The 22,930-nt window shown below is 57.1% G+C and overlaps 2 protein-coding genes across 2 annotated transcripts in view; one reads left to right on the plus strand and one right to left on the minus strand.

Moving 5' to 3' along the window:
• The window catches only part of LOC135888153 (zinc finger protein 721-like), a 202,873-nt gene that overhangs the window by 124,279 nt on the left and 55,664 nt on the right, over positions 1 to 22,930 (minus strand). The window lies entirely within an intron of this gene.
• MGAT1 (alpha-1,3-mannosyl-glycoprotein 2-beta-N-acetylglucosaminyltransferase) lies at positions 14,235 to 15,596 on the plus strand. Its single transcript, XM_065416230.1, has one exon. The coding sequence runs from the start codon at positions 14,235 to 14,237 to the stop codon at positions 15,594 to 15,596; it is 1,362 nt and encodes a 453-aa protein (XP_065272302.1).

A 22,930-nucleotide genomic window follows, 5' to 3' on the forward strand; every position in this document is an offset into this window, starting at 1 on the left:
CTCTGCACAGTTTCAACCAATTATAGGATTCTTTTCCACTTCATGTATTTTTGTTCTGTGTTTGTACAGCCCCTAGCACGCTGGGGTCCTGATCCATGACTGAGGTACTATGATAATAGAAATTACTACTACTAGCAATTATTGTTTGTTATGTTGTGCGCTGTTAAACAGCTGCCATGCCACACCCCAGAGGTGGCTGCACTTCAGCACTGGGTGAAATGTTTTGTGTATCAGTTACAATCCTTTGGGTTCTCTCGCTGAGGAGCCTGATGTAGCTGCTGAGCGAGCTCCGTCCTTTAGGATGACGGGCCCTATATAAACGCCAGTTTGTTTATTTCTATTAGGGTAGCGCCTGGAGGGCCCGTTGTGCTGGGTTCTGCACATACACAGAGCGTGAGTGCTCGGGAGGCTTGTGGGGGAAACTGGGGCTTGGCAAGATACAGGGCCTTGCCCAAGCTCCGAGAGTCAGTGGCAGAATTGAACCCCAGTCTCCGGAGTCCCAGCCTTAACCACACAGGCTCTTTTACGGTGTTCAGTCGCTCTCGACTGGGATGTTCCTTGTGCTCTCTGAACACTTTGGCAGCTAGACGCTAAACACACTTAGCATATCACGACCGCAGCAAGGATAATTCGCTTAAATTATTATCTCAAAAGGCTTGAGTGAGTTCCTGTTCCTCCATCTGTTATTTAAAAGGGAGACACTTTCAGCCGAGGTTGGCTAATAAATGGAGGCAGTGAGATGGAGAGGGGGGCGGGGGGAGGCTCTCCCAGATGATGGGAACTGTAGAGGGGAAGGTGCTTGTGTCCACAGGGGGGGCGATCGTGGGAAAGGGCAGGGAGGAGGTGGATGCTAGCTGAAGAGAGTAAAGAGACTAGATCTGCTGCTCCCCCATACTGCCCTTCCCCCCCCCCCCGGTGCTCTGGCTCCCCTCACACACACACAGCTCTACTGGGGCCCCTCAATCCTGACTCTCAGCCCCCCTGCTATTCCAGCGCTGGGCTCCCCTCTCCGGTACTACAAATCCATGGTGGTCCTGTACTTGGGGAGGCGGGTGGGGGATGAATCTGAATTGGATCTTGACATGGATGGGAAGCCAGAGCAGGGGTTGATGTGAGACACACGGCCAGTCCGCAGTTCCTGGTCCTATGTGCAGTTCTCGTTTTTTGTGGCAGAGCTGAGAGGAGGGCAGCCAAGGGCTGGGATAGCAGGGAGCTGCAGTCAGGATTGAGGGGCATTAGTAGAGTTGTGTGTGGGAGAGCCCAAGGCTGGGATACTCCAGAATTGGAGACGTTCTCAGCCCCCAACCCAGTGATGGTGCTGCTCTCTAAACTAGAGGTGGCTGCATTTCAGAGGTGGCATGGGTGAGAGAAGCTAGTGTGTTAGAGCAGTGGGGACTGGGAGTCAGGACTCCTGGGTTCTGGGAGGGGAGTGGGGTCTAGTGGCAAGTGTGAGGGGCAGGAGTCAGGGTTTGGAGTTGAGACCTATGTTCCTAATCCTGTCAGTCTCCCTGTGGGACCTTGGCCAAGTCACGGAATCTCCGTGCCTCAGTTTCCCCCTCCATACAATGCATGGTAGTGCAACATGCCTGCCTTAGTAAAGTGCTTTGAGATCAAGGGATGAAAAGTGTGATAGGTGCTTATTATGTCTGATTGATTACACAGTCCTATCATCACTAGGGGCCAGAGTGCAGCTGCCCTTCCCCATCTTCTGAGACTGGGAGGCAGAGCTGATGACAAACTCACCCGCATCTCTTCTCTGTAACCAGTTAGTGACGTAGTCAACTCTGGAAGTGGCTTTTGTCTGCATGCCACGTGGCTGAGCTTGGTTAGCAGCCCTGGCAGGAATCCTGGCAAGGGTTGGCACCTGGTTATCTTGGTGCGATCAGCTGGCCACTCTTACTTGGGTGTGTAGACCAGTTCACGCCCCGCTGCTGCTGGTATAACCAGGTAGGCCGGTTCTCCTTCCTCCGAGCTCTGTAGGACATCCATGCGCGTCCAGCGGGCTGAAGCACCGTGGGATAGCTGACTAGATTTCAGAAGGCAACTCCCTGCCAAACCCAGACATGTGCCTGGTTAGGCTGTAATATAGTCTTCTGTGGCTAGGTCCCAAGGGTGCATGAGGGGGAGTCCAGCCTCTCTCATACACTGGTCAAGATAGGATCTACCAACATCTTGGGAGACGCTTTTGCCGCTGGATCCCTTGTCTCCCCACTGCCCTGGGCTGGGGGTGTATCTCTGTCACTGGGCTCCCCAGGAAGAAAGACAGCGGGTGGCGCGGAAGGCGCTTGGTTATCGGGTTCCCCTGGGCAGCCACAGAAGAGATTTCTCTCCCTGAATTGTGCTGGCTTATCTGAGCCTTGCCCCTGCCAATGTGCCACAGCCCAGTGCCCTTTTAGGGGCAGATGAGTGGTCAGTCTCTGTAAGCCCCTGACTACCTCTCCCCATTTCGTATGCGACGGACCCGTCTGCTCTGAATTAGATTGAGACCCACCAACTCGCTTCACGCAGGGTAGACTGGGTGGAAATGACTTTTAGTCACTGCTGATCTGTGGCTAGATTGGAACCCGCCCGCCCTAAGGGGAGGACCTCTGAGCCAGCCAGCCAGTCCTACCTGGTCTTGGTTTGGAGTTATATCACAGCTAGTGCCCCCTAGTGGAGAAGGGTCCCATGTCCCAGGCCCCACCTGCTTGAGCCAGCCATTCCCCCTGCCCTGGGGCCAGATCTGAGCCAACATCCTCTAGAGAGGAAAGGCCCTGTATCCCATCCCTGCCTCCCTGAGCCAACCCTGGGGCTGGATTGGAGCTGGGACCTCAGAGAGGCAATGCCCTTTATCCCATTCCCTGAGCTAGCCAATCCCCACGATTCTTCCCCTTCGCTCTGTGAGTATTGGCTGTCGGTTTGGCAACAGGCAGGACCCAGCTGGAACCGATCAGGGCCATCTGCATGCTTGAAGTGTGTGTGAGCGGGGTTGTTTTCACTGTCCTCCACCAGGATTAGCCCTACCCTGGTGTAAGATCAGAGGTTGGGCTCCTGATTTTGTCTTGCCCAGAAGCTTATTCTCATTAGGGACTGACCTAGATTCGGACGAGTGTAACGGAGAGGAGAGGCCGGGAGAAGTTCAGGCCTCCAGCCTGCCATGTGCAGGGCTGGGCCGCGGCAACATCCCATCCCTCCTGTGGGGACCCTGTGTCTCACTGTCAACCACTGGGGCGTGACTACCTTATGCCAGCTGTTGAGGCTTCCCCTTAATTGGGAGATGCTGGGCTGGGCAACTCCTGCCCAGCTCCTGGTCATCTGTGTTCTTGAGTGTCACCACCCCTCTTCCTCCAGGAGTACTTAATGGTTTTATTAGATGGGGAAACTGAGGCACAGATTTGAGCCGTGACCGGTCCAGGATTCCAGTGGATGAATGGCAGAGCCACAAATCGAGCCTGGGCGGCCTGACTCCCAGCCCCCTGCTCTAACACTAGACCCAACTCCCTTTCCAGAACTGGGACTAGAATCCAGGAGTCCTGCGTCCTGCTCCAACCACTAGACTCCGCTCCTAGAGCTGGCAGCAGAACCCAGGGGTGCTAATCCCCTCAACCGGCCCTCCTATGCTGGGGGTGGGGGGGGAGAGATCAGCACAGAAGTGGGCTGGATGGGTTGCTAAGTTATTGTGGGGGCCAGGGGATCTGTAGGAGCAACTGGCCTTGGTTTTAACCCTTACTGACCCGACCCCATGCACTTACAATATCTTTCCCTTCCCGGTCTGAATCCCGCCCCGTCCCTTTGGGTTGCTGACCTGATTGGTGCACAGGAGACGCCTTCCCCTTATCCTGGGACCTGCTGTGCTGGCTGGTTTCCTGTTTGCCTCCTGTGCACCCCCTGCACCCCGCCCCCCTTCACAGAGAAGCCCCTCCCATCCTCTGCTGCTCTGTGATGGCTGCCGGCTGTTTCCCATTAGAGAACAGGCAGCAGAGGAGGGGAGGACAGACTGTTCCTCACATCTCCGTGTGTTTACGTCTGGCTCTGATCTACCTTTGGAAGTGAAGTAGATCTGCAGACGGCAGGGCTCTGAGCCCTCCCCGTGGTGGGCAGAGACCAGGGCTAGCTCCCCATGCACAAACCACCATCCCAATGGGGTTTGCCCTATAAGTGCCCCCCACTGGAGGTGGATAGGGGGTGGACACGGAGGCCAAGGGCTAGAGGCTGGCAAAAAGCTACTGGGTGGGGATCGAACCAGTCCTGTGTATCTAAGGGTCCGTGTTTACTAACCCCCTGAGTTACCTCTGCAGTGATCAGGCGTGAGCAGCCCCACGGCAAAGCCCTACCCAGGTTACCGCTCTGATTACTTCCCTGTGAATTGTGGGAGAACTTGTCCGCCCTTCTGGGCGCACTGGGGAATTGTGGGAAAGCGTTGGAGGACTATCAGCACTTGAATGGTTTTAGTCTGTGTCCTCACTGCAAAGTCAGCAGGCTGAGTGGAAATGGATCCTACACTCTAACCCACCCACCCCCCTCCCGCCAGGCCTCGTTAGTTCCTGGGTAGGAGCCTGGGCTAATTGCAGTGAAGAGAGACCCTGAAAGCGTGAAGCTCTACTGCCCGAGCTAAAGAACCTTATTAGCATGGAAGCAACAGCGGCGGCCTAAATCTCTCTGTGGTCCGGCCACAGAAGGGGGCTAGAGAGCCCGTCTGCCTGCCCGGGTTACCCCAACCCGGGGGCTAGTGGTTGTGAACGGAACCCGGTTCCATTGGGGAATTGGGCTGAGACTCTCCAGCTCGTTTCACGCATCCCTCTCTCCACGGGTGCATGCTGGGAAGCGAGCAGCCGTGGCATAAACCCCAGTGGAGGAGAGAGACGGCGACCCACCTAGCAGGGGAACCAGTGGGGGGAGCTTTAGAGAGGCAGCCGGAGTTGAGATTCGGCTGGGGCGCTGGAGGAAACGGCTTAATGGTTGGGCGCCGTTGGCGAACAATCACAAGTGATCAGGGCCTGTTTGCACCGTCTCATGTGAAAAGAGAGAGCCCCCTGGCTGCACCACACCTGGTCACAGCGGATGGCACTGCCCAAGAGGGGAGGGGCGCTCCCTAGTGAGACGCCCCCCACCTCTCTAGGTGCCCTCTGCAGCCCCTAGAGATCTCCCATCCAAATGCTGGCCTGGCCTGGCTCTGTTTGCTTGAAATCTCCGCTTTGAGGTGGAACAGCTATAAAAAAAAGTTTGCCCGTTAATAAATGGGGCAGATACACCTCCAATTTCCCACAGGGAACGCGCGCTTGTGTGTGTGTGTGAGATCAAGAAGGGTGTTGATGCAGATCTCTTCCCTCCATCCATCCCCCCTTTTCTGTGACTGTAACTGTCTCCCCCTGGCTTTTTCCCTTGTGCTGTGACGGGAGGGAATCTGTCTTGGCCTGGGAAGGCCCGGGGTTGTGGGCACAGCACATATGGCTGCTGAGATCCCTGGCTTGAGTCTGAACCCCGCGTTGTAATTCCTCCAGACTCCTGGGGTGGGTGAGCTGAGGACACAGCAGCTTGAATTCCTGGCTGCTTTCAAAGGCGGGGGGGGGGGGGGGGAGAATGTTCTATTTAATTCCTTGTAAGGCCCATTTCCAGACCCCCCCCTGAGCCAGCCATTCGCCCTCCAAGCTGGGGCTGGCTCCCCCAAAAGGGGAAACGTCCCCTTCCGCAACCCCTGTTGAGCCAGTCCTTTGCCCTGGAGCTGGATCAGAGCTGGTGCCCCCTAGATTAGAAAGACCCCCTTTCCCCCCCCCCCCCCCAACCTGGGGTCAGATCTGATCAGCTCCGTTTACCTCCTGAACCTCTGTCTCTGTTTCCAAGGGGAGCAGCTGCCAAAGGAACAGTTAATGGTTAACTCCCCTCTGTATGCAAACGTGGCATTAGAGATTAACTCAGGGGCTGTCTGGTGTTCAGGCTAATCAGCTGCAGGAAAGGGCTCTTTCCCCAGACCGGCTCCCAAAGCTTCATCAGCAAAGTTTGATCCTTGGCCTGTGACCCACTCTCCAATTTCTCACCCTGTCCCTGCTAGGCTCTGGGCCAGATTCTGCTTTGTTACCCCACTGCTCTCAATTCAGGCTGGGGTCACTGAAAGCAGGATCCGGCCCTGGCTCCATTGATGGCAGTGGGCTAGCTTCTGATCTATCCAGGGGCAACAACGGAGATCAGGATCTGGCCCCCTTCACCTCTCTCTTCCTGTCTCCTCTCTGCAAAGATCCTGTCAGCCTTTGATTCTCCTGTTCACCTTTCGGCCAAATATGGGTGTGTGAGGCTTAAACTCTCCCTCCCTTTCAGACTTGGGGGGGGGGGGGGGGGGCTGACTTCCTGATCGAGAGGGCCGCCCCATAGCAACCTCTGACCCTGCCTTCCTTCCTCCTCTCCTAGCCTACATGGGAGGGCCACATTTCCTGGTACCGTTGAGGGGAGTGAAACCAGCCGAGCCAGCAAGAACGGTGCCGAAACTGCTGTGCGTTAAAACTTTAACAGGACACAGCTCGGTATGGTGCTGTCCCCTCTGCTCTGTACCATTGCCCAGAGCGGATCTGTTTGCTGTTTCTCCCCCCATCCCGCCCCCCCCTGCGGCTGGAAATCAGATACCGGCAGAGAGAGAGAGAGAAGCGATTAGAGAGGAGAGTTCATAATGCTGGACTTGGGTCATTTGCCTTGTTGAACAGCGACTGGTACAGAGAGGGGCAAGAGGTTGACACAGCCAGAGTCTATAACAAGTGGGGTCCTCGAGCCGGACGCGTGCCCAGACAGAGGGGAGACTGTCTCCTGAGCTGGAGCCTTGAAGCCAGGTTTGACAGTCAGCTGAGGACCGAGAGGGGGTGAGTGTGAAATCGACACAGCATCTGGAACCCAGAAGCCCGCCTGCCTTGTTATCCGGAGAGACAAGGGGTGTGGGGGGAAGCAGAACCCCTCTCCGAGAGCTTGTGGTGATGGCGAGATAACAGCTACTCCGGTAGGAGGGGAACTTTTTATGGCTGAAACTTTTTTGCCCTCTCCAGGGAAGGGGAACAAAGAAACTTTTTAGAGACGGATCTAAAGCACTCATGACCTTCTATAAGCTGTGATCAGGTGGGTGAGACCACGTCTGCTTCTGTGTGATTGTGATCATGTCAGCTGAGATCAGGGCTGCACTGTGCCAGTTGCTGCCTAGACACACACGGAGAGACAGTCCCTGCCCTGGGGAGTTTTCAGACAAGGCAGGAGGGTGGGGGACAGAATTATATCTCCAATATGCTTTCCAGGAAGAAGCAATATTTAATGTGTTTTCTCTCCTGTCTCCTTGGCTGGTGTTTCCTTCCCATCCCAGGAGGGTTAGACAGTGTGAGGAAAATCTTTCTAGGCTCTGGAAAGCAGCCCGGCAAGGCAGCTGGGTCTGGAGGCCCCGGTGACAATATGGTCGATCCGTGGGTTTGTGTTGTGCTGTGGCGTGCTGTTCAAACAGCATTCCTGAGTCTGCCTGGTTCTGTATGACCGCCCACCATGGTAGCTGTGCTGAGTCCCAAGGCCGCAGCACATACGGGCAGTGTTATATTCTGGGTCGGCTGCTGCCGTGTTATATGTGGCTGTTTTGTACTGAGTGGCTGGGGAAGCTAAAGCAGTGGGGAGGTGTTATCTGAATCCACTAGTGTTTGAGGGATGTCAATTTGTGTTATGCAGGAAGTCAGATGAGATGATCAGAATGGACCCTTCTGGCCGGAATTCTTATCAGAGTTAATGCTGGCCATGCCAGCGCTACCGGTTGGAGGAAACAGCACCAGCGGCAATGCAAAATCCCCCAAAAGGCCGGAGTTTCTGTAGTTCCTCTGGCTTTTCCCCAGCTCAGCAGGTTTCCGATCTAGCTTGGGGGCTGGTTTCCAGGAGAGTTGGTTTCTGGGTGGGGCTGGTTTCCGAGCTAGTTTGAAGCTCCGTTCTTGCTGCTTAAAATTTGTTACAAGGTGGTCGGGCAAACTCTGTCCTTGTCCCAGCGTGGATGTGGGGGGGTTGCTCTGTCTTGAGGGGGGAAGTTCCTTGTTGGTAGCCTGGCCTAGTATGGGGTGAGAGGTTGAACCCTGTAGATCCGGAGGATTTGAGGAATGTGGGGTGTCGGACAAGGGGGAATGCTCCAGAAGGGAGACAGACAACCACAGGATCAGCCCAGGAGTTGTCAAGAAACTGGCCTGGGTGCAGTTCCCAGCTCTGCCACAAGCTCCCCGTGTGACTGTGGACAAGTCACCGTGCCTCAGTTTCCCCATCTGTAAAACAAGGAGATAATCCTTCCTTTGTTCCTTGGGGCAGGGACCGTCTCGCTCTGTACGCACAGCCCCTAGCACAAGCGGGCCACAATACACCGGTTATTAATTTGTATGGTCTAAGAGCCCAGGCCCCTGTTGCGCTAGGCACCATGCAGACAGAACAGAAGGGCAGCCCCTACCTCAAACAGCTGACAGTCTAAGGGTAAGACAAGAGACCACCAGCTGGATTCAGATAGTGGGGGACCATGACCGCCAGTGGTCTCCGAGGCCTCGTGGCAAAGCCCGGCCCCTGCAGCGTTGGACCCATTTTCCTTAACCACCCCACTCCCTTTCCTGGCTCTGCACTTGATTTGCATAAACAGCAAAGGGGGAATGTGTGTTGTTTTGACCCAGGGTCAGTTAGTCAATGTGGCTTTGATTTCAGCAAGCCCTTCCCATCAGGGAGGGAGGAGGAGGGCTGGGCTGCCAGCGCTGGCAGCCCACCCTTGAGGACTCATTACCCCCCTTAACCCTTTGAGTGCTAGGTGGGGAGGGGATGATGCCGGAGACACACCCATCCCTGCACCCTGTGCTGAGACCCCTCCTTATTTTCCTCCCTCCATCCTGGCTCTGCTGACCCAGTGCTTACTCTTGCCCACCGTGAGCAGGGTCCGGATCCCAGAAGGGGGAGGGGTTGGAAATTGGTAGCAGGAGGGGAAGGTTTCTGGGATTATGAGTCGTGTGGGGAGGGAATTTAGGGAGGGCTTTTGGCATTAGTGAAGACTGAGAATAGCAGGATGGGCTGCTGCTCTCTGACTTTACTCCCTCCAGCCTGTGGGACTCCCAGATGTGACTTTTGTTGAACAATGGAGGCAGCTGGAGGGGAAGTGAGAGAACCCACAGGAAAGCCAATGAGATTTTCCTGTCCTGGGGCTGCCCCCAACACCCTGGCTTCCGCTGACGCTTAGAACTGAGACTCTGACCTTCCAGGGTTGCCACGTATCCCCTGGTGCTTTCCTTGGGAGTCGGGGCCTAAATCCCAGAGGCCTGGCCAAATCCCAGCTGGGGGGAGGTGTTCCTTGATTCTGAAATGGTGCCCCCTTGCAGCCCACCACCCTGCTGTTTTCCCTTCCCCTCATGTCCTAAGCTAGAGAATGTTGCGGCTGTGTTCCTCCCCAGAGGCAGCTGCATTTCAGTGAGCGACTGATCTAATTCCTCTCTGTGGCTTGTAAAAGCTGGTGTGCTCTGAGATGGCTGGCAGGGCTCTTCACACAAGGGGCCTGCACTGAAAGAGAGGGCGGGAGCCAGACTTTGGGGTGGAGGAGCAGGAGGACAAAGAGACAGCCAGGCCAGCCCATCCGCATATCAGCCGCCTCTTCAACCTATTGCCTCTGGCCTGTGGTCGGACTAGTTCGGTCACAGCCCTTAGGCCGTCGCCTCTTGATAAGTGCTTTTGAAACTGGCTTCCCTAGCCAGGTAAGTATTTGATTGTGGTGAGCTGGGTGAGAGGTCACAAGAAGTGGAGGAGATTGGACCTGCTGGGCAGGGGATCTGCTGCTGCTGGGTGGCTGGAGTAGACTTCTCTGAGCTCCCGTTACCTCTCCCTTTGCCCTGGCAAAGAGCGGCCCCTGTGTTGACCATGAGCTACCTATGTCCCAGCTCTCAAATCTAAACAGAGTGGTAGGAGGCTGGGACTGGCTGCAGACAGGGAGCATCTATGGCTGCGCCGGTGTTGCCGAGGGGGGTGGCAGAACGGGATGTCCTCGGCCTCGTGAGGAGCTGCCAATGGGATGTCTCCTGTGGCCAGAGCAGCGGTTAAAAGGTTAAGCCAAGCAGGGCCTTGGCCGAGAGGCCCATCGCTCCCTCTTGAGGTTGTGAAATCGCAGTGGGAGTGACCCAGAAGTCAGGCCGGGTACCCACAATGCACAGCTCTCCCTTCCCCTGGCTCTGCTCCTAACCCAATTCCCGAGCCACGGGCCAATCTGCTGAGGCTTTCCCACTTGTTGCCAAATACCCAACGTGACGTTTTAGCTCTTTAACAAACGAACCTCAGCCCCGCAAAGCAATTAACCAGGCCTGGGGTTGGGTGACCAGGCCTGGGGCCGGCCCTGCCTAACATGCTCCTTTGCCCCACAGCACAACCAGAGGGGGCTCTGTGTCGCTGGAGCGGGGGAGCTGCCCTGGTTCTTTCCTCAGCAACCTGGGCGGAGGAGGGGGGGCTCTGAGATACCCACCCTAACCGGGCTCAGTGTCCCCTCTCGCTCTGGCATTCGAGGGGCCATTCCTCCTCAGCCTGACCATAGAGTGCGCTGTGGGGGGCTATTCTGCCTAACCGGGAACATGTTCCATCCCCTTAGCCAGGCCATAGGGGGCGCTGTGCTGTCCACCCTCATTGGGTCAGTGTACCTCCCTCATTCTGGCACTAGGGGGCGCTGTGCCTAGGAGGCACTGCATCACCCTCTGGGTCTCCCCTAGGGGGTGCTGTGCCTAACCTGGGATGCATTCTGTCACCCTCTGGGCCTGCCCTAGGGGGCGCTGTGCCTAACCTGGGATGCACTCTCACCCTCTGGGCCTGCACTAGGGGGTGCTGTGCTGCTGCCCTAGCCTGGCACATGCTCCCTGTCTCCACAGCTTGGCACTATGGGCTGCTTGGCCTGGATAATCCAGTCCCCTCTGCTGTGTTCCTAGTTGGGCTGTTTAACCCCATGGCTGGCACATTAGCAACTGAATGGCCCAATGTACGAGGACCTGGTCCCCCTTCTGCTTCCGCCTCCTGCATTCCCTGGGGGTGGAATTTAGCCCTGCGCTCCCCACTGCTAGCTAGGAGCCAGACTAGTGTCCTGCTCGCTCGCCCTCCTGCACCCGTGCTGGGCTAATGGGAGGAGAAGTTTTGCGCTGTCCTGAAACTCAACAGCTCTGTCTGAGAGCCACGCTGGGAGCAGTAGCATGCAGAGGAAGGAGAGCTGGTTTTCTTGCCCTTCCATGGACCTGCTTTCCCCACCTCCCTTACTGCCCTTTCTCTGCACTGTCAGCAGCTCCCAAACCCGCCGGCTCAATCCTCCCCTGCCCTGGCGAGCCAGGTGGAAAAAATGCAACTTGCTGCTCCAGCTCGCGTGTCTGAGCCCAGCCGCTGCTTTAGAACAACCGTTAGCTTGTCTGAGAGGGACGCAGGGCCAGCCGTTGTGCTGGAGCGGGCCTCTCTGGCGTGGGATCGCCGCCCATCAGACCAGCGGGCCCTCTTGCCCCACTGAAATCATCAGTGGGGCCCATCTATCCTAGTGTCTTCTTCACACCCCCCCTCTCTGTGCTAGATCAGACCCCAGGGCTGGAGATGCTTCAAACCAGGACCGGGTAGAGCCTGGGATTTTCTGTTCTTCAACCTCTGCGTCATGGTTTCTTCCCCCCCCCCCCCCGCCAAAAATATTCCCAGCTGACCTCACCCTATGCCTCTGCCCCCATCCCTTACGCCGCTGGGATTCCGTGGGGCGCAGCCTAGTCTACCCCTCCCCAAGGATCCAAGGTGTGTGCTCCAGTGAATCCAACTGATGGACAGGCTTAAGCAGCCGTGGTGCGAATCTCCGCCCGAGTCCTGCCAAGCAGAGACAGATGGACACCCCGGTTCTTCCTCCCCAGGGGACCTCCTTCCAGCTGGCCCTGGATCACAGCCGCCTGACTTTCCTGGCTCGGCAGCCAGATCTCGCCACTGTCATCCCAAGACAATACTGATCAGTGAGCTCGGCTGGTCAAACAAGCCTTGTGTGTCTTCCCCTTGCGCCCCGGGCTAGGAGCCAAGCTGTGCAGGGTTGGGCTGGGGCGCTTGTTTGGATGGGAGACCTCTGAGGAAATCCCCCCCTCTGGGGGATGTGGCTCAACAGATGGTGCTGGTCCCTCTAAGTCAGTGCTGACCCCAATGCCCCAGTGTGGCACTAGGGGTCACTGGGCTGCAAGCAGCGGGGTTGAGGTGCAAGTCAGTGCGGACCCCAGTGCAGTGCTGGGGGCGCTGTGCTGCAGGGAATGGGGTGGGGGCGCTGTCCCCTCGCAGTCAGCGCTGGCCCTAGAGTTAATTCCAGATGCAAAATGTAATGTGGGTAATGATTTTTTTCCTCCCTAAATCCCTCCCTGCTCTTGTTCTGAGCTATGGGATTCTCCTTCACTTCCTGTCCCAGTCAGTTGCTGGGCAGCTGTTAAATGACTGCTCCACCCCACCCCAGAGGTGGCTGCATTTCAGCGCTGGGCGAGTGACCCCCGTGCTGCATCACTGTGAGGTTGTTCCCCAGCTGCCCCACCCCAGAGGTGGCTGCATTTCAGCGCTGGGTGAGTGACCCCCTTGCTGCATTGCTGTGAGGTTGTTCCCCAGCTGCCCCACCCCAGAGGTGGCTGCATTTCAGCGCTGGGCGAGTGACCCCCGTGCTGCATCGCTGTGAGGTTGTTCCCCAGCTGCCCCACCCCGGAGGTGGCTGCGTTTCAGTGCTGGGGTGAACAGTCCCTGTGCGGCGCTGCTGCACGGCTGCTAAACAACTGCCCCGCCCCACTCCAGAGGTGGCTGCACTACGGAGAGGGATGGCTGCCTACCCAAACAGTAGTTTAGCCACATGCTGCCCAAATGGCCCTGAAGCAGGGAGTCGACCGTACGGTCGCCCTCCCTGGCGTCCTCCCCACGTGGGTTTGCAGCAGCCTGCCGCCGTGTTAAATATAGGGCCGGGGCTCTCACCGGGGGGATTAATGAGGCTCCTGATGCAGCTACTAAGCAAGGGTGGGATTACGGGCTTAAGCCGGTGCTGTGCACAGCTCCCGCCCGTGGGACCAGCGGGGTCCGAGCTGAGGTTTGTGCAGCAGCTCTTGGGGAGGGAGGGGCCTGCCAGGGCATCTCTGCACACCAGCCACTGGGTGGGGAGGAGAGGGGATCTCTGATCCGGTGTGTCTCCAGTCTTGGGCTTCATCAGCCAGTACACTCAGCTTCCCCTCCCAATGCACCCTCCTCCCCAGGCGCGGCGGGGGATTACCCTTTCTGCTCACACCTGGGGTTCCCAGGCCCTCCCCGCCCTGCAACTCCCCCACTCCACCCTATCTGGGACGGGGGGTTTCTGCTGCTTGGCCTAAGGCCCCCCCATCCTGTAGGACAACCAATTCCTGGAGTCAGGACGTGCAGGGGGAGCGTTGGCCTCTGCCCCTCCAGACAGCCGAGCCGATCACGAATTAGCTCAGCTAAAGGATAACCAAGGGGCAGGGAAGATCTTTGTTGCAGGTAGTTGAAGGGGCTGATGCTGAAGGAGGGGAGAGAGGAGCCTGGGGGTATCCCTGGGAGGAATGTGGGGACATGAAGAATGGGGCAATATAGAGTAAATGTCAGTGAAAGAGTCTGGAGGGGAAGATGTATCCGGATGGGGAATCGGCTCCCTGAGGGACGGGCTGGGGGCCCCTTTGCTGGGGACTCGTAAAACCAGGAATGGATGGAGCCCTGGAGAATAGGCTGTAGGGGCTGGGCCCTGATGGGGCGTCTCCATCTCACTAGGGGCTGGGCCCTGATGGGGTGTCTCCATCTCACTAGGGGATGGGCTGGATGGGGCGTCTCCATCTCACATGAGGATAGGCCCTGATGGGGCGTCTCCATCTCACTGGGGGCTGGACCCTGATGGGGCGTCTCCATCTCACTGGGGGCTGGACCCTGATGGGGCGTCTCCATCTCACTGGGGGATGGGCTGGGTGGGCCCTGATGGGGCATCTCCATGTCACTGGGAAGAGGCTGTAGGGAACAATCCCACCCTGGCTCCCCAAGTGGCGCTGAACCTGATGGGCACCCGATGGAGCTTACTGGCTGGAGGCCTGGAGGATAGTCTGGAGGGAGCAATCCAGCCCGGGGTCCCAGGTGGGACTTGACCAGCGGCAATCGTGACCCATTGCCGATATTCACTTGTACTTCACTGACTCCCCTTTCTGCCCCCCTAGGTCCATGGCTGTGGAGTGACACCTGAGGGATCGAGAGCACAAGCGAGCGGGGGGGGCCTCTGTCTGTGAAGGATGCTGAAGAAGAGCAGCCTGGTCCTCTGGGGCGTGGTGCTGTTTGTGGCCTGGAACGCCCTGCTCCTTTTCTTCCTGTGGACCCGGCCCCCAGCCTTTGACGACCACAGCCACTTGACCGAGGAGGTCATCCGGCTGGCCCAGGACGCTGAGCTGGAGCTGGAGAACCAGAAGGACCTGCTGCGGCAGATCCACCGGTACAGCGCCCTCTGGAGCAAGAAGAGGAAGAAGGTGGAGGAGACGGGTCGGCTCCCGCCGCCCGCCGCCGCCTCCAACACTGGGGCTTTGCCCACCACAGAGGCCGTCCCGCACCGGTCCCGGGCCTCCCCGGATGCGGTCCTGCCCGTGGTGGTGATCGCCTGTGACCGCAGCACGGTCCGTCGGTGCCTCGACAAGCTGCTGCACTACCGGCCGTCCCGGGAGCGCTTCCCCATCATCGTGAGCCAGGACTGCGGGCACGAGGAGACGGCCCGGGTCATCGCCTCCTACGGCGAGGCCGTCATGCACATCAAGCAGCCGGACCTGAGCGACATCCCGGTGCCCACAGACCACCGCAAGTTCCAGGGCTACTACAAGATCGCCCGACACTACCGCTGGGCCCTGAGCCAGGTTTTCCGCACCTTCCAGTACCAGGCGGCCATTGTGGTAGAGGATGACCTGGAAGTGGCTCCAGATTTCTTCGAGTACTTCCAGGCGGCCTTCCCGCTCCTGCTGGCTGACCCCAGCCTCTGGTGCGTCTCGGCCTGGAACGACAATGGCAAGGAGCAGATGGTGGAGGCTGGCCGGCCGGAGCTGCTCTACCGTACAGACTTCTTCCCCGGCCTGGGTTGGCTGCTGCTGTCGGAGCTGTGGGACGAGCTGGAGCCCAAGTGGCCCAGAGCCTTCTGGGACGACTGGTTGAGGCAGCCGGAGCAGCGGCGCAGCCGCTCCTGCATTAGGCCCGAGGTCTCCCGCACCATGACCTTCGGCCGCAAGGGCGTGAGCCACGGGCAGTTCTTCGACCAGTACCTGAAGTTCATCAAGCTCAACGACCGCTTCGTGCCTTTCACCCAGCTGGACCTCTCCTACCTCAAGAAGGAGGAGTATGAGCGCTCGTTCCTGCCCAAGGTCTACGACGCCCCCGAGCTGCGGGTGGAGGAGCTGCAGGGCAACCAGCGTCGGGAACTGGGCACCGTCCGCGTGCAGTACAGCAGCCGCGACTCCTTCAAGGCCTTTGCCAAGGCCCTGGGTGTTATGGATGATCTCAAGTCGGGGGTGCCCCGTGCTGGCTACCGCGGCATCGTCAGCTTTCTCTACCGCGGCCGGCGGGTCTACCTGGCGCCCCCTTCTGACTGGACGGGTTATGACCCCAGTTGGAGTTAGCACCGTCTCTCCCCGGACATTGACCCTTGAGCATGTTGGACCCATAAAGATCATGGAGCGGGTGGGCGGGGTGTGTGTGTGTGGGGCAGGGACTCAGACCTTGTATTTTTGTTTTCTGAGTGGCATTCGAGTGCATTCCGGGGTGCGGCAGGGTGTGTGTGTGTGTGTTTGTGCACTTAATACGGGGGGAGGGGAGGGGAGGGGGCAGGATTATTGTGATGCCCCGATGTGGGGGGCAGGGGACTGGGATGGGGCATGCTGAGGCTTTCCCCACTGCCCTCCCCCTCCATCCCCCCAGTGCCTATCCCCTTTCTGACATTGTGATCTCCCCTCTACCGTGTCCCTGGTGGTTTCTCCATGGTGGGTGGGTGGGGTCAGAGCCAATGCTGAACCGAACTGACCGACCAGTGGCTACTTTCCCAGCCTCTGTGAGCTGCGGGGGAAGAACGGAGAGAGGGGGTTGACCACCTCATCCAGGGAGGGCCTAATGGTGATGCCAGGACCTGCTTAGGACCTGTGGCAGTTCCCACCTCGCCATCCTTAGTTGGGGGCAGAGTGGGAGTGGGCAGGGGTCACCTCTGGCTATAGCTGGAAGGAAACATTGGAGATGACAGGACACCCTTGATGGTCCTCAAGGGCCCATCGTTAGCTGTAGGGGAGTTGTGCAGGGGCAGGGAGCTTTATGTCCATGATGACCTCTTTGGTGTCTCCATCGGACCATCTCTAGCATGGTTGGAGCATCAGAACCTTCTCGTCCTTTGATCTGTGCAGTAGTCCCCAAGCAGCCCTCTAGGTCACAGGTGTGTGAGGAGTTGTCCTGGCTTCTCTCTATCCAGCAACCTTACGTCTCCCCAGCATTCCTCTGTTTGCAGTGGGCGTTCCACCACGGCGGTCCCTTCACTTTGTCCTTCATTGCCGCTTTTCTACACTGTGCATGGAGGAAGCTTGTTACGGAGCTGGGCCTCTGCAATCTGGCTCGTGTCACTCTCCCTGGTGAGGAAGGGAGAGACCCGAGCTTGCAGCCTGCCTTAATCCTCAGCGGGGGCCTCCATCCTTTCCCGGGTTGAAGTTCGGTTCAAAGTTGGCTCAGTCCCTGCCCGATGGTGGCTGATTCCCCTGCTGCCATGGTTGAGAGGACCATTGATGTAGCAGTGGGGAGAGACATGAGATATCACCATGGAGGAGAACCCCAGGGGTGGTGGGACACAAGAAAAGGGGCTATCTGACAACGAGCCCTGCCTTATCTATGGGGGTAGAGCCCCCTCTCCAGTCTCTTAGAGGTGCTGCTAAGCTGTTCAAGAGCCAGTTTGGGGAGGGAGAGTTACAGTTCAGACCTCATTTGGCCAAAACATAGACCACACCAAAGGGTAACTTTTCCCCCCACTGTATTATTTTGCTGTATTGTCCTGTTTTTGTTTTAAATCCCCTTATATCTTCCCCAGTCCGGGAGGTGAGCCAGGGGAGGAGGGAGACCAAACCGCCCATTGGCATCCTACATCACCCATGAAATTGCTTGGTGCCCTAGGGCAAGTTTGGCAAAGGATGGGTGGGCGCAGAAGCTTCCTGCCATCCAGTCCCTGTTGGTGAGGTCAGGCAGAGAGGAGCTCCCATGTCAACAGCCAAGGAGGAGATGGTCGTTCCAAGAGAGTATTAAAGGGTCTGAAAATGTACTGTCTCCAAAGTGCCCCTTCCCTCCCAGCTCTGGTCGGCAGTATCCAAAGCGCCTGAGGCTTCCTCAGAGTAGGGGTGCTTCAGTGTGTATGTAACTTTCCTCCCCTCCTTGGGCCAGGATGGGGGGAATCTATCTGAAGGAAGAATCTCTGGGAGAGGGAAGTCCATTTGTAGGTAGGATCTTCAATGGGATCCAGCCAGCTCTTCGGGGAGCCCTCCAGGTTGGGTCGGATCCCTGCTGTTTGGGAGCTGGGCAGGCTCTTCCATCACGCCTTGCCTGCGGCAATTCAAGTGAGCCCAACCCCATTCCATTTGCTCTGGGCTGTGCCACCCTCACCACACGTGGCTCTGAGGTAGGGCTTGCTGCCCCGTGCTGCCGAGAGGCCTTAGACTCTGGTTGACTTCAAGGTGAGGAAGACGGTCCAGCGAAACAAAGCCCCTGACTACGTTGTGGCCGATGGAGCTCCCCTCGCGAACCCTCCCTGCTCCTGGCCGAAGCAGGGTGAGGTTCTGGTGGAGGGAGTTTTCCCTCTGTGGGTTTGCAAGAGAGGAGTAGATACAACCAGCTGTGGTGCTCTTACCCTCTTGGAGAGGATCCCATCCCCTCTCCCCTACCCCCAAACACTGAGGGTGCCTGGGCAGCCTCGGACAGAGCGGGGTCTGCACTGAGGGGAGTTGGGATGGAAGCCCACCCTTTGTTCAAGGAGGTTGATTTAAACCAGTTTCCTTTTCCATAGCGGTTGCTCCCCCTACCATGGGTGTTGGGATTAGTCCATGATTACCCTCTCTGCCTGCTGCCCCCTTCCCCATGGAAGGGGGTGGTGAGAGGTTGAACCACATGCCTGGACCAGTCTTGAAGCCATTCCTAGTGGAAGGGGCGGAGGAGAGGAAGGAATTTTGAGCGGGGGGGGGCTAGGGGAGAGAGGCTGTTTTTATGTCCAAATGTCATTCTGCGAAAGCAAACTTTAAGGTGCAGAAACTATTTTCCAGAATAAAATAAAAGCCAGACCTTTTTCGGCTCGACACGTCATTGCTCTCCATCTCCCTCACCTTGGATTGCTCCTAGGTTGGAATTTGCTTGGCCCTAGGTTTGAATGTCCCAAGCAACAGCCCTTCCTACAGTCATTCTTCACTGACTGTTCCCTGAAATGGGGCAAATAAGAGGAGCACAGGCAATGCATGGCCAACGGGAATACTCTATTGAGACAGACAAGTGTTAGTTATTGTTTGTGTTGAGTAGTGCCTGGGAGTCTCTCTCCTGGCTCAGGACTCTGCGGTGCTAGGTGCTGCACAAACACAAAGCAAAGGAATGCGCCCTGATCCAGGAACTGATTCCCCTTCCCGCCCTTGGCCCCTCCCGCATGGAATCCTTGAAGGGCTTAGAACAAATTGTATTGTTGTTGTTTATCTCTTAAATTAGGCCAACGTTCCCAGATGTAACCCCTGCTCCCTCCCTGTACCCCTGATGTTAGGACTATTTGTTTTACAGTAGCACATGGAGGCTACAGCTGAGATCAGGGCCCCGTTGTGCCGGGCGCTGCACAGACACACACGGAGAGACAGTTCCTGCCCCAGCTGAGATCAGGGCCCCGTTGTGCCGGGTGCTGCACAGACACACAGGGAGAGACAGTCTCTGCCCCAGCTGAGATCAGGGTCCCGTTGTGCCGGGCGCTGCACAGACACACAGGGAGAGACAGTCCCTGCCCCAGCTGAGATCAGGGTCCCGTTGTGCCGGGCGCTGCACAGACACACAGGGAGAGACAGTCTCTGCCCCAGCTGAGATCAGGGTCCCGTTGTGCCGGGCGCTGCACAGACACACACGGAGAGACAGTCCCTGCCCCAGCTGAGAGCAGGGCCCTGTTGTGCCCGGCGCTGCACAGACACACAGGGAGAGACAGTCCCTGCCCCCAAACTAGGCAAGCCAGCCAAAGGAAGGGTGGTGGTTCTCCCAAGTTTGCTGATGTACAGAACGATGGAGTGATTTGCACAAGGAGCCAGAAGTTGAACCCAGCCATCCTGAGCCCCCATCTAGGGCCTGAATCACAGGCCCCTTCATTTCTTCCCCCTTCTGCTGGTTCCAGGGCCAATGCCCCCGGGGCAGGGGAGTGCCATGGGACTTGGCACATCTGGCCTTTGCTTCCCTCTCCTATGGCTCCGCAGGGGAGGAGCCGACCAGGGCCATGGGCAGCAGGCACAAGGAGGGCTGAGAGCAGGGCCCTGGGAGATCTTTAACCCTCACGTTTCAGGGGCGCAGCTTGAGCTGGGAGCTTGGGTTCCCCACCGAGAACAGAGGGGAGAATCTCGCACTCTTGGAGCATTAGAGGCAGAGCCCAGCCCTGGGGGAAGGGCCGCTCCTGCCTGTGACACAAGAGGTGGTCGCTGTGCGTGGAAGGAAACATAGGTGTCATTGCTGGAGGGGAGCAGGGAGCGGCCCCTAACCCCAATGAGGTGCATTCGCAGCCAGCCTCTGGCACCATCAGCCCCCTGGCGACAAGTGTCTCCAGATCTGTTTCCTGCCCCAGCGGTTATGCTCTCCCTTGTCCTTTGAAGAACCAGAGAATCAGTCTATATACAGTATAGCAGCCCCCCAGGCCATGCAAAGTCAGTCCATATAAGGTAGGGCAGTCAATTAATAGCAGTTAACTCGAGCGATTAATTTGTTTTGCGTTATCTCGATTAAAAAATTACTTACAATTAATCAGTTTTAATCGCACTGTTAAACAATCATCGCAATAATACCAATTGAAACGTATTATAAATATTTTGGGATGTTTTTCTACATTTTCAAGTATATTGATTTCAATTACAACACAGAATACAAAGTGTACAGTGCTCACTTTATCCGATTACAAATATTTGCACTGTCGAAAAGATAAACAACAGAAATAGTATGTTTCGATTCACCTCGTGCAAGCACTGCAGTGCGATCTCTTTATCCTGAAAGTGCAACTTACAAATATAGAATTATTTTTCACATAACTGCACTCAAAAACAAAACAATGTAAAACTTTAGCGCCTACAAGTCCACTCAGTCTTACTTCAGCCAATTGCCAAGACAAACAAGTTCGTTTATATATACGGGAGATAATGCTGCCTGCTTCTTGTTTACCGTGTCACTTGAAAGTAAGAACAGGTGTTCGCATGGAACTTTTGTAGCCGGCATTGCAAGGTATTTATGTGCCAGATGCGCTAAACATTCATATATCCCTTCATAAGGTCCAAAAATCTTTATAACACATTTCCATTGGTATTCTATGATTGCTTAACAGTGCGATTAAAACTGCGATGAATTTTTTAAATCTTGCGATTAATCGTGATTATTTTTTTAATCGTTTGACAGCTCTCAGCCACTGAGTCAGTCCATATGAAACCTCCAACTTCCTAGTCCTTAGGTTCTGCTGCCACCTTGTGGCCATTCCCAGTCATTCTAGGACCTCAAGTCCTCATTTGTCTTTTCTCTTCCATTCTCTTCTCCCCCCTACCCCCCCCCCATCACAACAGTTTGAAACATGGGCGATGGGTGAACCACCTTCAGGGAGGCTAGCCCGCTGGCCCCGCCCCTTCCACCTACCCTGGGCGAGGAGCTGGGGTGCTCGAGATTAGCCCCTGGACCATTTCCCTGCCCCCCGGGGCGTGCTGCCCAGGGCAGGGGGAGGGTCTGGGGCTCCCCACAGCAGCCCAGGCTTCCTGGGGGGGCTCTTACTGCAGCCCAGCTCTCTGGCTTGGCCAGGGAGTGGGGCTAGGGTGGCCAGACAGCAAGTGTGAAAAATCAGGACAGGGGGTGGGGGGTAATAGGAGCCTATATAAGAAAAAGACCCCAAAATCGGTACTGTCCCTATAAAATCGGGACATCTGGTCACCCTAAGTGGGGCCTGGGGGGTGGACAGAGGAGGAGCAGGGCCTCGTGGGGGGGGGGCGCTAAGGCCCACCTCAGCCCCGCCCACAGGGAACTGGCTGGCACCGTCCCTGAGCCCTGAGCACGTGGGGAGCAGAGCCGCGGGGAAGCCAGGACAAATGCTGTCCCGGAGTCATTCAACCCAGGACCGGGACTTGAACTCTGCATTTCAGGACTGTCCTTCACCCAGTTCAGGACAGACGTTCATGCTAATGGCAGGTCCCCTATCTTAGGGGTGAGGGAAGGGTAAGTGGAGTCTCTATCTGAGCAGCCCGGGGGAGGCGTATTCATGTGCGCTGTGGGACAACTTTTCAATGATCACGCACGCATCGGCAGAGCAGCAGAGTAGGGTTGCCACCTTGGGCTACAAAAACCTGGGACATGCAGGCCCCCACACCAGGCCCAGCCCCTCACCCCCCACAGCCACCAGCACTCAAGCTCCAGCCCCTCCTACTGTTGCTCCGAGTCCCAGGCCCCCTTGGGCCGCTTGCCCCCTCATAAAGGTGGGGGGCCCAGGGGCAGTCTGGCCCTGTACTTCCCCAGCCTTCTGGCTACCACCCTCACCCGCATGGGCAGCCTTGGAAGGATTCAATTTTTATGGGTAAACATTGAGTCACCGCATGCACAACCCGAGGCAAAAATATTTCCTTCGCTAACCATCGAAATTTACGGACAGGCAAAGTAAGAAAAATTCTGCTTGAGAACCTCTGAGTTTGCTTTAAGGCTCCTGCCTATGAAGGCTTTACCATGGGCGGCTGACCGTTTGTGTTTTAACGCTTAGACAGCTTGAATGACAATTTAAATGGATGAACATTTTTAAAAGGCTGAAAATCCAGAATTTTGCACAAGAGTGAATGTTTAAATATATAAACTGCAGACCTAGATTGGGATAACTACATCTCTCCGGGGTGTGAAAAACCCACAGTCAGTGGCGGATTATCCAATGGGCCCACGGGGCCTGTGCCCAGGGGCCCCGGCCAATTGGGGGGCCCAGAAAAATGGGCACCCCAGCAGAAATCCACTGCAGGGCAGGGGAAGCCCGGAACTCTGGCAGAAGCTGTGGGGTGGGCAGGGGAAGCCCCGGGGCCCCAATCCAGGGCCCCAGCAGAAGCTAGGGTGACCAGATGTCCCGATTTTATAGGGACAGTCCCAATTTTTGGGTCTTTTTCTTATATAGGCTCCTATTACCCCCCACCCCCTGTCCCGATTTTTCACACTTGCTGTCTGGTCACCCTAGCAGAAGCGCCGGGAGGCCGGGGTGGGCAAAGACCCAGTGCCCCGACCCCGGGCCTTGGCAGAAGTGTGGGGTGCTGGGGGAAGCCCCAGTATCCGGACCCCAGCTCCGGCCCCGGGTCTGGAGAAGCTCTGGCTCCCTGCTGCTGCCTCAGGGCTGGGAAAGCTCTCGCTCCCTGCTGTGGCCCCCGGGCCCTGGTGGGGGGGGGGGGGCAGAGCTTCTCCGGTCTTGGGACCGCAGTGGGGTGGGGGGCAGAAAGGAGCCAACAGGTTGCGGGGCCGCAGTGGGGGGGGGGGCTGAAAAGGGGGCAGGGGCCAGGCAGAAGGGGTGGGAAGGGGCCCCCCACTTGCTCTGACCTAGGACCCCGGGAAACCTTAATCCGCCTCTGCCCACAGCAGAAAATACCCCTGGAGAATGTAGGTGAGCACTGCTTAGTATTAATGATGATGATGCTATTGGGCGGAGGGGTGGGGAGGGGGTGCTAAGAAAACAGGCCTTTGGTTTTGAAGTACAATGTTTGCAACCCTGCCTAGG

The sequence above is a fragment of the Emys orbicularis genome, chromosome 13, assembly GCF_028017835.1.
Source record: "Emys orbicularis isolate rEmyOrb1 chromosome 13, rEmyOrb1.hap1, whole genome shotgun sequence".
Taxonomy (NCBI): Eukaryota; Metazoa; Chordata; order Testudines; family Emydidae; genus Emys; species Emys orbicularis.

Bases quoted from the DNA above. Each gene is read 5' to 3' on its own strand.
- MGAT1 (XM_065416230.1), top strand. From the start codon at position 14,235: ATGCTGAAGAAGAGCAGCCTGGTCCTCTGGGGCGTGGTGCTGTTTGTG.